Raw genomic sequence first — 13,605 nt, forward strand, 5'->3', positions numbered from 1 at the left:
GGCAGCAGCAGGCTCTGTGCTGGGTGCTGCCTTGGAAGCCACATTATAGTGGGGGGTGGGGGGTTTCCTGTACCCCAGCAATGTTACCTCAGCGCAACAGAGCTTGAACTCATTCCCCCTCCTGTGCAACTTCGGGAGAACATCACGGATTTTCTGCTGGCCCAAGCCGCAACGCAGCGCCGTGGGTCGCTTTGAGTTGGCTCGGTCCCGACGGGCAGGCAGCTCAACCTCTCGCTGGAGTTTGGACCAGTGGTTGTCGACATGGTGCCGGCAATACCGAGAAGAACATGGTCCAAGTGATGTCCACGGCGAGCCGTGCCGCAGACGGACCCTTTACTCATTGCCTAGGTTTCCAAGGAAGCACTGAACGTGCCAGAGACGGCCGCATTCAAACGTTGGCCAACACAAGACACACCACGATGGTTAAGATTGCTCTGCCCAACGCCTCGCATGTCTTGTTCAGAGACTTGCATGATGAGACAGAGAGGTCAGACCTATGGTTTGCTGCGTTCGGGTCAGTGTCTTCGAACGGCCCGTGGAATCAATGCATTCCCAATGCCATCTTGAATGCTGTGTGGGCAGGTCATATTGAAGGGATGCCGTCACAGTAGCCGGTCAACAAGGAATGCAACGCTGAGAAGAAGCCGGTGATTGTTACCGGCAGGTTCTCCGGTGGAACAAATGTCACCCAGGCGATTAACAGATCATCAAGAGCAACAGGCACCGGGGGACATGGGGCCAGCCTCGGGTGAACCGCTTCAATACTCTCAGCACCACACAGCATGGCCTGTTGGCCTTTTACCAGCACTCGGCAAAGGCTTTGGAGACATGGGATCCTCTCCTCTTCTAAACCCAATGGAGGTCATGATCCGAACCTTCCTTGTTGTCCACTGTTGAAAGAAGCAGCCCGCACACAGTAAACGTCTCGCGTAGAACGACGCGCTCCAACCTCTCCGGTGGCTCTTCACATGTACCTCCACCAGCCGGAACCCCCTACTGCTCTTGGCCGAAGCGTCTACGCCCCGATGGCCTCCTGCTCCGTCCCCGCCGCCGTCTCGATCCAATCCGCCGTCTCGGCGATTCGCGAAAGAAACGGCGAGTGCGAGGCCTTCATCCGCAGCTTGACCGCCGTGGGCCCCAGCAGCTGCTGCATCTGCTCCTGCATGAAGAACGGCACCGCCCCATCGTCCTCGCAGCCGACATACATGCACGCCATGTCGCGCCACGGCTCGTACGTCAGCGTCTCCTCGAGCGACACGATCGTTTGGTGCCGCAGAAGCCCGATCGCCCTCTCCCTCGCTTCGGGGGCCACGTCTCCGTAGAAGGCTTCCGTGGGCGCCACCACGTGGATGCGGCCGTCCTGGGAGAGAAACGTGATCAGCACTCGGGGCCTTTGTATTCATGCCACCGGGGACGTGGGAGTATCCCTTTGCGTACCTCGACTTTCGTCCACGGGGGGGATCCATCGCTCGTCAACCCTAGCATGGACTGGCCCTTCTGCCCGACGAAGGCGGCCAGGTACGCAAACACCACAATCCCGCCGGCCTTGCCCTCCTGGGCTCGCTGCTCGAACCCCAGGCCTCTGGCCGCCTCCGCGCCGACGAAGCCACCATAGGAGTGCGCGACGAGCACGATGCGCCTGCCGCGGCCCGCGAGCTCCTCCAGCACGGTCCGCACGGCCGCCGCGTCGTCGTACATGCCCTTGGTCGGGGGCTCCGCGCCGACGGACGGGTACGCCACGGCGTCCGTCTCGTAGCCCCTCCGGTGTAGCTCGTCGCGAATGTCCCGGAAGTGCTCTGGCGAGTGCCAGGCCCCGCCGGCGAAGAAGATAACGGGCTTTGTCGACATGGTGAGCGGGTGTGGTAAGTAAGCCACGGCCGAGAAGCGGAAATTTCGTTTTGTTCGACGTTCCGATATGAACTTGACCCGAACGCTTTCTCATACACTCCTTCTCCTCTAGGCTCGGATTGATACCTTCCCATCAGCCCCCTATTTATGCATCCGTTCCGTCATGGTCTCCGGTAGGGAGCGGGTGAGGAAGTGGAGTCGGGAATACAGTCATCTTCAACACAGTCAGCGCTTGGCTCGCCTAGGGATCCTACTCGGTGTCTGGCGAATGGTCCTCGAGCCGAGAGAACCCGGGAACGACTTTGGAATTCTGATTGCGCATTGTATTGGGTCAGTAGGGGGGGGTGGAGATTCCCTCCTCGTCGCTGAAGATGTAAGATTATCAGCGTCCGCGTTGTAGATCCGACCGGGCTTTCCCGGGAAAAGAACTGTGTTCGAGATCAAGGCCGGGTGGTCTGGCTCCCCAAAGTTGACTTGAAGACATTTCCGAGTTCGGCCTTGCTGGGTTTGGCATCATTGGTTCTGCCACTAGTCCATGCCGAGGGCAGCCTCGCCACGTTCGTCACAAGTCAGGGGGTTTGACCTTATGCTCAGTCAGGGTCACCGGGCAACCAAGTGCTTCAATGAAGTAGATGTATTATATTTGATATACTACTTAGAAGAAATGCCAAGTCCGGCCTCGTCTCGGGTCATGTACCCATACCCTTGATAGAAATGTCCCAATCATATTCCCCATGACGACTGTGGTATGCCCCTTTCCAAGTGTGAAAGGGGGCTGGCTTTCCTTAGGTCTATAGATATGAATAAATAAAAACATTTTTGAAGAAAAAGAGGAGTATATCGCTTGTGAAAACTAGACATAGGTATGAACATGGAAATTGATAAAAAAAAAACCTAGTCTAAGGAACCGAAGGCGCGCCTTTCCATCGAGAACCAAGAGTCTAGATGCCAGGTGTATCGAAGCCTGCGACCTTGGGCCATTCGCCCAGCTTGGCGGGGTCACCACCGATGCGGACGTAGACGCCGACGGCGGGGATGCCGCCGTCGAGGACGAAGAACTGGTACCAACCCGGAGGGGCGACACCGGGGCCGGGCGGCGCGGTGACTGTGCACACCGTCGGGCCGCAGCTCACGGCGGGGAAGATGGTTCGGGCGCCCAGCGAGTTGCCGTGCGTCGAGGTCACGGCACCGAGGAGGGAGACCTGGATATTGCCGTTCTTGGGAGCATGACCGAGGGTGAAGGTGTACGTCCCGCCGTGCGCCCAGTCGGTGTTGGCGAGAGTGAAGGTAGGGCGCTCCTTCTTGCTAGTCAGGTAGGGAGGGTTGAAGACCTCGACGCGGTACTCCTGAGGGTTGACACCATCTTCGGGGTCGGATCCGGTGACAAGAACACGGCCGTCGAGTAGGGTGATGGACTCGGAGTGGTACATACGAGCGATCGTGGTGTTGGCCATGACGGTGATGCGCTGGCCGATCGGCTTGGCAGGGTCGTACAACAGGGCGTTCTTGTTGGGGTTCGTCGCGAGACCGAAGCCGGCGACACCTTGCTGAGCACCGTTGTTGATCAGGTATGTGCCGTCGGGGAGAGGTGCCATGCAGGAGATGACGCGGGCCGAAGGCATACGCTCGAGCACCCACTTGGGGTTGGCACCCTCGGGTTCAATGGAGACGCAGTTATCCAAGGCGAACCCGGGACCCTCGGTCGAACCACCACAGATGAGAACACCTAGGGGGTCAGTGTAAGGGGCATGCTGGGGCAACAGAACGCCAGTGCCCTCGAGCGGGTAGGTACGGCCTGCCAAGGGGTTGTTCACTGAACCAGGGATATTGGGCAGGACCGTTTTTGTGTCAAACGTTACCTTGTCCAAGATTCTGGCCTCGTTCCAGTAAGCGACGAAGATATCCTCGCTGGGGAGTACGGCAACGAAGGGGTACAGATTGTTGGGGTCTGTGCGTGCGAGCCAGTCCATGGTCAGGGGCTTGGAGCCGGTGAAGGGCATGACTTCGATGGTAGGAACGGCTTGACCGTTGGCACCCTCTTCGCCTCCGATGATGAAGATGGAACCGTTGGCCATGATCATGGACGAGGGGTACCAGCGGCCATCCTGCATGCGGAGGTTCTGGACATCCTCGTGCCAATCGTTTGTGCCGTTTGTGCCGGGCTTGCCATCGGGCCAGTACAGACGAACACCGTAGGTGGAATCACCGGACCAACCGCCAAGAGTGAGTTGGCGGCCCGCCTTGTCAGGAAGCGTGATGCCGGCGGAGCAGAAGATGTCGGTCTTGACGTGCATCTCCCTCCAGGCCTTGCTGATGTCTGGGACGAGGGACAGATCAAGTTCGTAGGCGCCAGTGGAGTTGGGCGGGCCAGTACCGAACTTCTCGAGGAAGGTCACCTTGCCAGTGATAGTCTCCATAGTCATCAGGGGAATCGAGAGACTGCCGATGAGAAGCTCATAGGAACCCGCCGTGAGAGCATCCGTGCCGAATGTCCACGAATACAGAGGTTTGGTGCCGGTCCAGAAGTACGTGGAGAGTCGAGCACCGCCACCGCAGATGGAGCTCTGATTGCCAGGGCAGACGATGTTGCACTGGGATTCATCGACGAAGTTCACCTTTTGGGGGGCCGTGGCGATGTTGGCTGGGTCACCACAGTAGCACTCCTCGCCGTACTCGAGACCAGCCGCCGGGTAGCCAAATGCGGCGCACCTGTCAAGGCACAGGCCAGCGGTGTTGATGCCAGGGAAGAGAACCTGCCACTTGAAAGGCCGCTGTGCGTTCTCGTATGAGAGGCAGCCTTGGTAGGTCCAGCTGCCGTTGAAACCACTCTTTTGGGGCACGGGAGGCTGGAAGGTCTGGGGAGTACCCAGGGACATGATGGTCATGCGATTGGGGCCACCACACATCTCGGAAGGCTTGCCCCCACACCCAGTGTTGCAGGTTGTCGGATCTGAAGCAGGAGCGCCGCCATAGTAGATGGCGTTGCCGCAGAAGCACTGCGTGTGATACTCGGCACCGGCAACCTTGTAACCCGCGGAAGCGCAGGCCTGGGCGCATGAGGCGAGGGTCATGCCAGGGTCGTCCTGAAGCTGGTTGGGGAGAATGCGGCCGTTCAAGTTGTCAACCCAGCAGCCCTGATCCGTCCAGCCAGCGGGCAAGTTGGAGGCAACGGGAACCGCAGCTGTGGTCGTGGCGGCACCGGTGGGAGCGGCAGACGAGGGCTGGGTGGCATCGCCGATGGTGTAAACAGACAGGCGGTTGCCTTCTCCGCAGTATTGGAATGGGTTTCCCATGCACTTCATGGAGCACTGGGTACCAGGGACAGGGACGGAGCCGGCGGCGAAACTGTTGCCACACCAGCACTCGCGCGAGTACTCGACGCCGAAGAAGGTGTTTCCAGTGCAGAAAGTGGCACACTTCTCCAGAGTCATGTCATCCGACGCAAAGGTCTTTGCGTTGAGCGCGCGGGTGCCGGTGGCCTCGGTCTGGCATCCATACCACTTCCATGTGCCGACGGTCGCTGGCTGGCTCAGGACGGAAGGAGTGGAGGCGGCGGACGACGCGGAGCTTACGACAGTGCCGGAAGACACGGCGGCGTTGGGGGCTGATGAGCCCGTGGCTGCCGGGGTAGAAGCGGAAGTCGTCAGAGGCAAGTACTGATGCTTGAAATCGTAGACGTTCAAGCGGTTGGGACCGCCACAGTACTCGGATGCGTTGCCGTTGCAAAGCATGTTGCAGCCATCAACGGCAGGAGCACCACCGTTGGCGAAGCTGTTACCGCAGTCTACCAAATAATGTCAGCGGCTCGCTGCGAAGCGTGTTGTCGGATTAGTTGTGTGTTTATCTACTCACAGCATTCTCCGGAGTATTCTACACCGGCCAGGATGAAGTTGGCGTTGGCGCAGGCAGCGGTGCACTTAGCGACAGTCATCTGGCCGCCAGGGATGCTGCCGACACCGTAGGTCAGGGCACGACCGGTTGTTCCTTCGCTGTGGTAATGTAAGCGATCCGAACCGACGCTGGCAGTCCATGTGAGTAAATTCAACTTACGAGTAGCATCCAATGGAGCTCCAGTCACCAACACCCGGGTTGACTGAGGGGCCGACGATCAGAGAGGTCTGATACAAGGACAAGCGGTTGGGACCACCGCAGGGCTGAGCGGCGTTTCCGCTGCATGGAGTGGTGCAGTCGGCCTCGTTGGCGAGGATACCGCCCTTGGCCAGGGTGTTGCCGCAGTAGCATTCATTGTACCATTCAGTGCCGGCGTAGGAAAACCCTTTGTTGAAGCAGTACTCGGTGCAAGCCTCATTGGTCATCTGGGCATTGCCTGTGGCGGCTTCGTTGATTGTGCGGCCGACATCGCTATTTCTCTCTGTCAGCATCTGCGTCCCTCGCGCCCATGTAATCGTGCCAGGTGAAGGAAGACGCTTCTTACATGTAACAGCCCTTGTAAGTATATCCGTGGGCGAGATTCGCGGGAGGCGGCGCGCGTTTATAGACGCTGGGGGGATAAGCCGCAGCGTTGGCAAGCGATAGTGTGGAAACAAAAACGAAAGACAACTGTGTGGACCTCATCGTGACAAATTGTGTGCCAAGAGGCGGAACCAACACTGATGAAGGTATTAAAGAGTGTAGAGAAGTGGGAAGTGGTAAGGAGAGGAAGGAATTGCATGATGTGGCCGGGAAGAACGGGAGGTATATATGATTTCGACTCCAAGCGCAGGCAATTTCGCCGCAACGGCGGCCGAGTCGATGGAGAGCAGCACTGGAGGCGCGGGTACACGATAGACTCGATAGACTCGACTAGGGCCTCAGCCAACTCCAAATCCCCTTCCCACTTAGGAAGAGGTGATCTCCCCCACCCCCTCGTGCGCCAGGGGTCAGTGGGAGAGGGGGAAAAGGCACGACGGAAGAAGGGCCAGGAACGGAACTAGAGGGTGTGCCACGCTCTCGCATGAAGCTCTAGCTTGAAAAAAAAAAAACCAGCAAGGCTAGGCGGGAGTGCTAGACGGGCTGTGTAGGTAGTTTTTAGTATATTCGTGGTGTACCTAGATAGTCTAGTGGTGTAAGCTGCACTCGCAGCAGCATGGGGCGTGGGAAACATGGGTGCGTGAAGCCAAGAGCTGACCACGCGGTCTTGTCATGGCTGGCTGCTGGAAGGGAGCAAGTAGAGAGGAAAGGGTGGGAAGGGACGGGGGGTGTGAATGGGACTCGATGCGAACCGAGACGTGTGATGGGAATGGCAACAAACTGCTGGTCGACGGACAAGTTGGCGTTTTCGGGCTGAGGATGATACGTCTAGAGAAGGAGGCGAGAAAATAATAAAAAATGATAGAAGGCCTGGACGCTAGCCATGAATAGCTTCGTCAAGTCTCTTTGTGCCTGAGCCCCAACACCAAGACACACCATCGCCCCCTCGAAGCGGGCATTCTAGCCGTTCCGCTGGTCGTCGTCGTCGTCGTCGTCGCCATCGCCATCACCGTGGCGGTAGGATGTAGGTTGTGGGTAGTTGGCTAGTTGTGGCACACCGCGAGAAGGCAAACGCCGGGCTCGCAGTCCAGCTCTTGGCTGAGATGACAACTGCGAAGATGGTGGAAATTGGCCCAAGTTGCAGGGAGCGACAAGGCGCGTGCGCATCTCGACCCAAGAGTTTTTGGTGAGTTTTTGGTGTGTTTTCTCCAAGATGCGCCTCTGGGATCATGATCTAGCGCTCAAGGGGATTGCATCAGTGGGGTCTAGCCATGCAGGGGCCCATTCCAGTCAGTACGTACCTATTTCTCCTTACGGCCTAGTCGTCTTATCTTTTCCAGGGGTATGCGCCAGGGGTCTTCGGCCATTGCCATTCTTAGCCAGGGCAGAGAGTCGCAGGTCGTTCGACAGGCGGCAAAGGAGAACAGGGGCCGGGAGGCGATGAATGGACCCTTGAGTGCCCTGAGAGCAACGGTTGTTTCCTCACACATGAAGGCCGTAAAACTGTAAGAATACCAGTAAGCAAGGGGACGCAAGATGCTCGAGGTAGTCATTGAGCACGACAGAACCCAGTGTTCTCTGATTTTGGAACTCAATCTCATAAACTGGCATGAACCTTTAGGCTTTGTGACCCGTATATCCATTAACTTTCCACATCCAAGATTGTGCATTAGGCAGTTGGATTGGCAGAGGCTCTGGCCTCGACTAACAACCACAACCGTGTGTTGTCTGCAGGTCTGTCGACACACTGCACGCACAGCTTGTGACAGGGCATCCTTCATGCGGTCATCAACATACGTATTCATCTGTCCTTGACCGGAATGTCAGCCATGCTTTCCATTGATCGGGGCGGATAGGTGGCTGAGGCTGTCCCGGTGCCGTCCCGTCCTGTTCCTTCCGCATCTCGTCTGATCACCCTTGGCGGAGGCGCTTCGCGCTTCACAAACTCTCTGGGGAAGATGGTGTGAGGCTGCAGGTCATTCGATATCACACCCACCATTGTGATGCAGACTGGGCAGGTGACGAGCAGCTCTGCATTGCTGCCTCCCCAATCTACTCACTCTACTCAGATATTTCTTGAACAGAATGGTTCCAATATTACAATTCACGGACACAGCCTCCAGCATTTCCAATATTCCAAGCATGTCTGCATTGGCGGTGAGCTCGAGGTGGTAATGTAGCGCTGTCGACGTTCGGCTGCATCTCTTAACGACGCCATGCATGCGTCCCATTTTTGGATTCGATGCGAGCTATCCATGTGCACACTCGGACTACAACACATCCTGGCATCCTCCCTGGGGTGAATCTTGATTCCCAGGCTCGGGTAGCTCATGGCGTCCGTTGTTGGCGTCGGTAGGCGGTTGACTGCAGAAACAAAGGGCGAACAGTTGCCGCCATCGTCCCAGCTCCTTGGGAATCCATCTCGTTGCCAAGAAATGTCAGGAGAGGCGTAGGGCTCTTGGGTTGGCTTCTGCGGCTGGAGCGTCACCGTGAGACGGGCAGCGAGCGGGGTGTCAGCTGACAGGACTGAACAATGGAAATGGTTCGAATAAGCGAGGCCCGTTGAACTATTTCGATGTCAGTTAAGATGGTGCCGGTGTCCAGCGCTCTTAGTATGCGTCTACCGTCAGACGGGACGAGAAATCGGTAGCTTGCATACGGGACGAGTCAGAACCGGTTGACTCTCTCCTTGGCCATAGTTACGACGGACATATCGCAGTCATAGTGGTAGAGTTGGAGATGGATTTTCTGTGGATTCAAGGCAACCAGGAGAGCACGTACCACATCCTACCCCAGCTACTCCAGATTAGGTTAAGTGTGTGCATCGTATAGTGGATCCTTGACAGGGGTCCAGGACAAGGAAAGAGGGGGTAGACGTCAGCAGCGTGGATACGAACCCCTTCCGCCCAACCCGTGGAACCTTTGCTTTCATCACCTACCTACGCTACTCGGTACATTTTGCTTACCTTGGCAGTTCACTTCTGAAAGCTCCTATCCTATTCAAGACCTACGCCGCAGATACTCGACCGCCTTCTCTCCGCCTCTGAGAAAGCAGCCATACCCAGCCAGAACGGACACGGCAACGTCTAGTGCGCCCTCCCCCAGTTGCTCGGGAGACACGCCGTTGGAAGTCTTCACCCGTTCCCAGCAGCGCGGTAGCGACCTTATCCATTGCCGACAGGCAACGGAACCAGTCAGTAAACCAACCCTCTTGGCGCAAACCAGGCTTTTGGCCAATACTTAGTCAGCCCTTTCGGTAGTCAAATGACCAGCCAACGTCGTATCGCAGCATCCCAGCCTGTCAGCCTTAGGGATTGTCATTGGATCGCCGTCTTCATCAGCAGCTTGGTGTAACGCAACGCACAGGTACTTTTCTTGGGGGTCTTCATTGGGTTAGAGGTGCAGCAGGCGCTCTCAGGGTTACAACCTCCCTGCGGCAGATAATTCGAGCCTCTCTGGTGCCCTGTTCCTTGGCAAAATGCCTACCTACGCTCTTCAGCTACACTACAGTACAGCTCGAGATGCAGTCCTCTCAATATGGTCTGCCCGCTCCACTTGGATATTGTAATAGTCCAAAGAGCCTGATTCGTATCTGATTTCATTTGGCCGGGACAGCCCTCCCCTTTTCCGCTTCCTCCTTACGGAGGCTCGGCGCCTCCATTAGCGAAGCTGGAGCCCTGGATAGGCCTGCTGACCACCATCCGACGGTCCAGTACATGGGTAGCCCTCGCCGAGATAACCTTATCGCGTACGAACCCGGCAACGATTGCTTGATACCGCTGTTGCCCCTGACGAGGACAGCATGCAGTCATCGCCCCTCAATCAGGTATGCCGAAGACGCCCGTTCTGTATGCGTTCGTTGCGAACCAGCCAACGGGTACAGGCGAAGCCACGAGGCGGAATAAGGCGGCCACGAAAATCGTTTACTCGGCGGCGCCAGCCCCAGTGGCCACTGCTTGTATGTCAGCCGCTGGCCCCTTAAACGGCCCAGTTGTCTAAAACACCGATTAACTCTATTCGAGCCGACTAACCATTTGCCCAGTTCAATAGCGCAGCTTAATTAGCAACCTGAAGCGAATGGCGAAGGCCAGCCTCGACAAGCCACAGACCGCCTCTTTCTTCTCTGGTTCGGTGGTGCCCCTCCCTCCCCCCCTGGTCTCCCCTCCCAACATTGCCAACACGCCTTGCGCCCCTCTTCTAAAGCCATGTCGGCGTTTCCTCGACAGCGAACACGCTACCTAGTTGGTCGTGTTCTGCCTGTTTCTGGGGTTGCAATCTGTTGTGTTGACCAAGCCAACCAATGCCGAGCAGGCCTTCTGTCAGATATGCACGCGCTGGGCGCCCTCGCAGCACCATCAATGCAATGCATGCATGGCAAGTCGAAATCTCGTATCAGAAAACCATACCACCAGGGAGAAGCGCCTGATTGGTCTTCTGGACCGGAGCAGGTCGGATCATTGGTCCGACTTACATGCGCAACACAAAGCCACATGGGGAGATACAGGTTCTCCTTTCGGAAGCCGGGCAGCTGAGAACGGAGCCGCTCTCGACTGGAGCAGCGGAACGAGGCAAACCAGAACTGACAACGTCCATCTCGTTTCCGCTCGAATCTCACCGGCGCTCTTATGGCTTACGGCCTACGGCTCGGGGACAGCCGCTCGGAAGAGACCTGCAGCCCCTGGCTTATCGCTTTTCTCTTGACAACTAGATTTATGATTTGGACCTATCTAGTCCAAGCTGCAACAGTCTACCTTCCACCACTTCCGGTCCACATCTCCACGAGGGAGAGTAACACACGGTATTTGTCTGTGCAATCACTCAACTGTGAGCCACGTTCCAGTATCTTGGAATAAAATAGGTTTGTGGCACCTTGGCCAGCGCCACCCTTCATGCTTTGTGAGAAGCAGGCGCTCGCAGAATCGCGACCAAGGCAAACCCGGACACACACCTTTTTTGTGTGTACTATTGTTCTGCTGCTGGCTTACGGCCTCGATTCCCCTTTTGGGACCGCCCTGCCTGCCGACGCTGACGCGCTGCATCCTAGTATCTGCCAATATTAAATGCCACGAGAGCATCCCCCCCCCCCTTCAGCTCAGCTTCGACCCGGATTGAAACTAGCGTTGGGACGTGAGACCGCCATAATCGGTGCCGTCAACATCGTTGCACTCGCTCGGGCAAAACCCCGCCATGCCATCACCTTATCTTTGGATCATGTAGTCAGAGATAGTGCACATTGTCACTTGGAAAGACTCATAGGCCCCGGTACGGTCCTCTCGGCTTATTTCAAGGACCCCTGACTAACGGGCATCTCCGCAGGCTGATGGTCTAGATCTGTTGGCATGGCAAGCCAAAACAATAGCGTCCCCCTCCCCTCACCTCTATACGCAGTTCAACCGTTCGATCTTTGACCTTAATGCTACGCTGTGTGCATGCAGAAACATGTATGCTGTTCGAGGTTATCGAGTACCATGCAGTTGACGACAGAGATTCGACAGATAGTTGCCAGTAACCAGGCAGTTTGACTGACTGACAGCCGCCTCGGGCCTTTCTTGGCGATTCATCGACTTTTGTCTTGTCCGAACTTACCAGTATTCGCACAGACTGGGGAATTTACACTCAAAAGATGTGGCGCCATCCGTGTCCTTGTGTTAATTATCCCATCCAGAAGGTGGCTGGCGCACTGCGTGTCGGCTTCCGCCCCAAGACCGCTCCCTGAACCTGAAATTTCGCCTCCACGCGCGAGCCGGCGATGATCTGGCCACGGACCTCCCCCAGCTTCTCGACAGGCGACGATATTCATTTCCACAACAGGCGTCTTTTCGAGTCCCCTTGCCGCTGTTGATTGGTTGAAATGCGGTGCGCACTTAATGCTCCCTCTTTTGCGTGTCTTGAGCGACAGCATGGCATGTCCTCTCCATGCCCGCACCGCCCCGTAGCAAAGGGTTTGCCAAGCAGGCGGACGGTAGTACCAAGCTTTGTGGCAGCAGGTCGAAGGCCCGCGATGGCTTCACTCGTGCGAGATCCCATCATGTGCGGCGGCGGGTCGATGAGGCAGGGGGAAAGTATTTGGCATGCGCCACGAGGATCAACACACCCGGGGGAGCTTGGTCGGCTGCCGGCCTTAAAGAGCGCGTGATGTCCTCTCCGTCGAGCGTGGACCTTTGTGTAACCCAGGAAAATCGAGCCAATCTGCCGTTGTGTCTGCTTTGTTCGACAAGAAAGAATCCGAGTGTCACCATGGCACGAAAATGGTACAACTACAGCTGGTGGACATATACTTAGGGCTGAGAGGAAGAAGGGCCGGAAGGGTATCCAAGCTGCGGTCGAAAACTCGGATCTCGAGTGTTGTCTAGATTTTTGCACCAATTCGATCCGGACGACGGGCGAGGGACGAACGAGCGGTGGCCAATGCCTCACGATACTTTCGAAAAGGATATCTCGGCAACCTTTCAGATTCAGCAATCCGTCCCCGCTTGGACCAGTCAGTGAGGTGGATGCCGATCCCCGGGGTCGACGCGTCGAGCAACGATGGAAAGAGGCTCAACGGTCGCTTGCCACCCACGGTCACGTCGAGGTTTGTCAGATGATCCCCATCGCCACGTAGGAAAATGCCCTCATCGAGGCATCTCCCAAAACAAAGCAAAACAGAAATCTAAATAGAAAACTAATGATATCCAAGGAGGGGGGCCACGGCGCCGATCTCAAGCAGGTCTAATAAAAGATTGGCGTTGTCTCACAAACTCTCGACCCTTGACCCTGCCGTATGCAAGGGTATTTTTGTTGTGAGACAACTCTTTGAGTAGAGGAGAACGTTCCTCCTTTTTTTGAGCGGCACTGTGAAAAGGTGGCTCGCCGCGGACTAGGAGTTTATGTGACTAGGCAGCACGACTGGCGATCTTGTGCCGAGATGCGACGGCGGGCCTCTGCGAGCCCGAGTCCCTGGCGTTCCCTGAGTGAGCCACCCTGACCTGCGGTCGGATCACTGGCGGCAGTGTCTGGGGGAGCGGCGACTCCGTCCTCTTCAGATCTAGAGCTTGCGACTTCGCGAGTGCTAGCGTCCCTTGGGTCCGCTGCGCTGACGATGTCTCCGATATTTTGAGGGGGAAGGGGGTCTCTCCCTTGACTTGGACAAGAATTGTGAGTCTCGATCCGTCGCCGTTTCGTAAGGCAAATAAGAGACATCGTGTGTCGTTTCCCAGAGACATGGCCGGCGCAACGGTACCTCGATATCGCCACTGACTTTACCGGCGGCTCGGGATTGACCCACAACGCTGTTTTGACGTCGCC

The 13,605-nt window shown here is 56.8% G+C and overlaps 3 protein-coding genes across 3 annotated transcripts; 1 reads left to right on the forward strand and 2 right to left on the reverse strand.

The window, feature by feature from the left end:
• Positions 1 to 123: 123 nt before the first annotated feature.
• CDEST_03051 (Putative alpha/beta hydrolase-1) lies at positions 124 to 2,307 on the reverse strand. The gene is made up of 2 exons (XM_062919210.1): positions 1,438 to 2,307; positions 124 to 1,360 (listed from the first exon to the last, which is right to left on the reverse strand). The coding sequence occupies exons 1-2, from the start codon at positions 1,846 to 1,848 to the stop codon at positions 1,016 to 1,018; spliced, it is 756 nt and encodes a 251-aa protein (XP_062775261.1). The 5' UTR covers positions 1,849 to 2,307; the 3' UTR covers positions 124 to 1,015.
• A 6-nt stretch (positions 2,308 to 2,313) lies between these two features.
• On the reverse strand, positions 2,314 to 6,554 carry CDEST_03052 (Putative carbohydrate-binding WSC, glyoxal oxidase, galactose oxidase/kelch, beta-propeller). The gene is made up of 4 exons (XM_062919211.1): positions 6,284 to 6,554; positions 5,899 to 6,210; positions 5,701 to 5,837; positions 2,314 to 5,632 (listed from the first exon to the last, which is right to left on the reverse strand). The coding sequence occupies exons 1-4, from the start codon at positions 6,421 to 6,423 to the stop codon at positions 2,790 to 2,792; spliced, it is 3,432 nt and encodes a 1,143-aa protein (XP_062775262.1). The 5' UTR covers positions 6,424 to 6,554; the 3' UTR covers positions 2,314 to 2,789.
• Positions 6,555 to 9,057: 2,503 nt separating this feature from the next.
• Positions 9,058 to 9,562, forward strand: CDEST_03053 (uncharacterized protein; the record flags this gene model as incomplete). Its single annotated transcript, XM_062919212.1, has 2 exons — positions 9,058 to 9,095; positions 9,151 to 9,562. The coding sequence occupies 2 exons, from the start codon at positions 9,058 to 9,060 to the stop codon at positions 9,560 to 9,562; spliced, it is 450 nt and encodes a 149-aa protein (XP_062775263.1).
• Positions 9,563 to 13,605: the final 4,043 nt, after the last annotated feature.

The sequence above is a fragment of the Colletotrichum destructivum genome, chromosome 2 (genome assembly GCF_034447905.1).
Source record: "Colletotrichum destructivum chromosome 2, complete sequence".
Taxonomy (NCBI): Eukaryota; Fungi; Ascomycota; class Sordariomycetes; order Glomerellales; family Glomerellaceae; genus Colletotrichum; species Colletotrichum destructivum.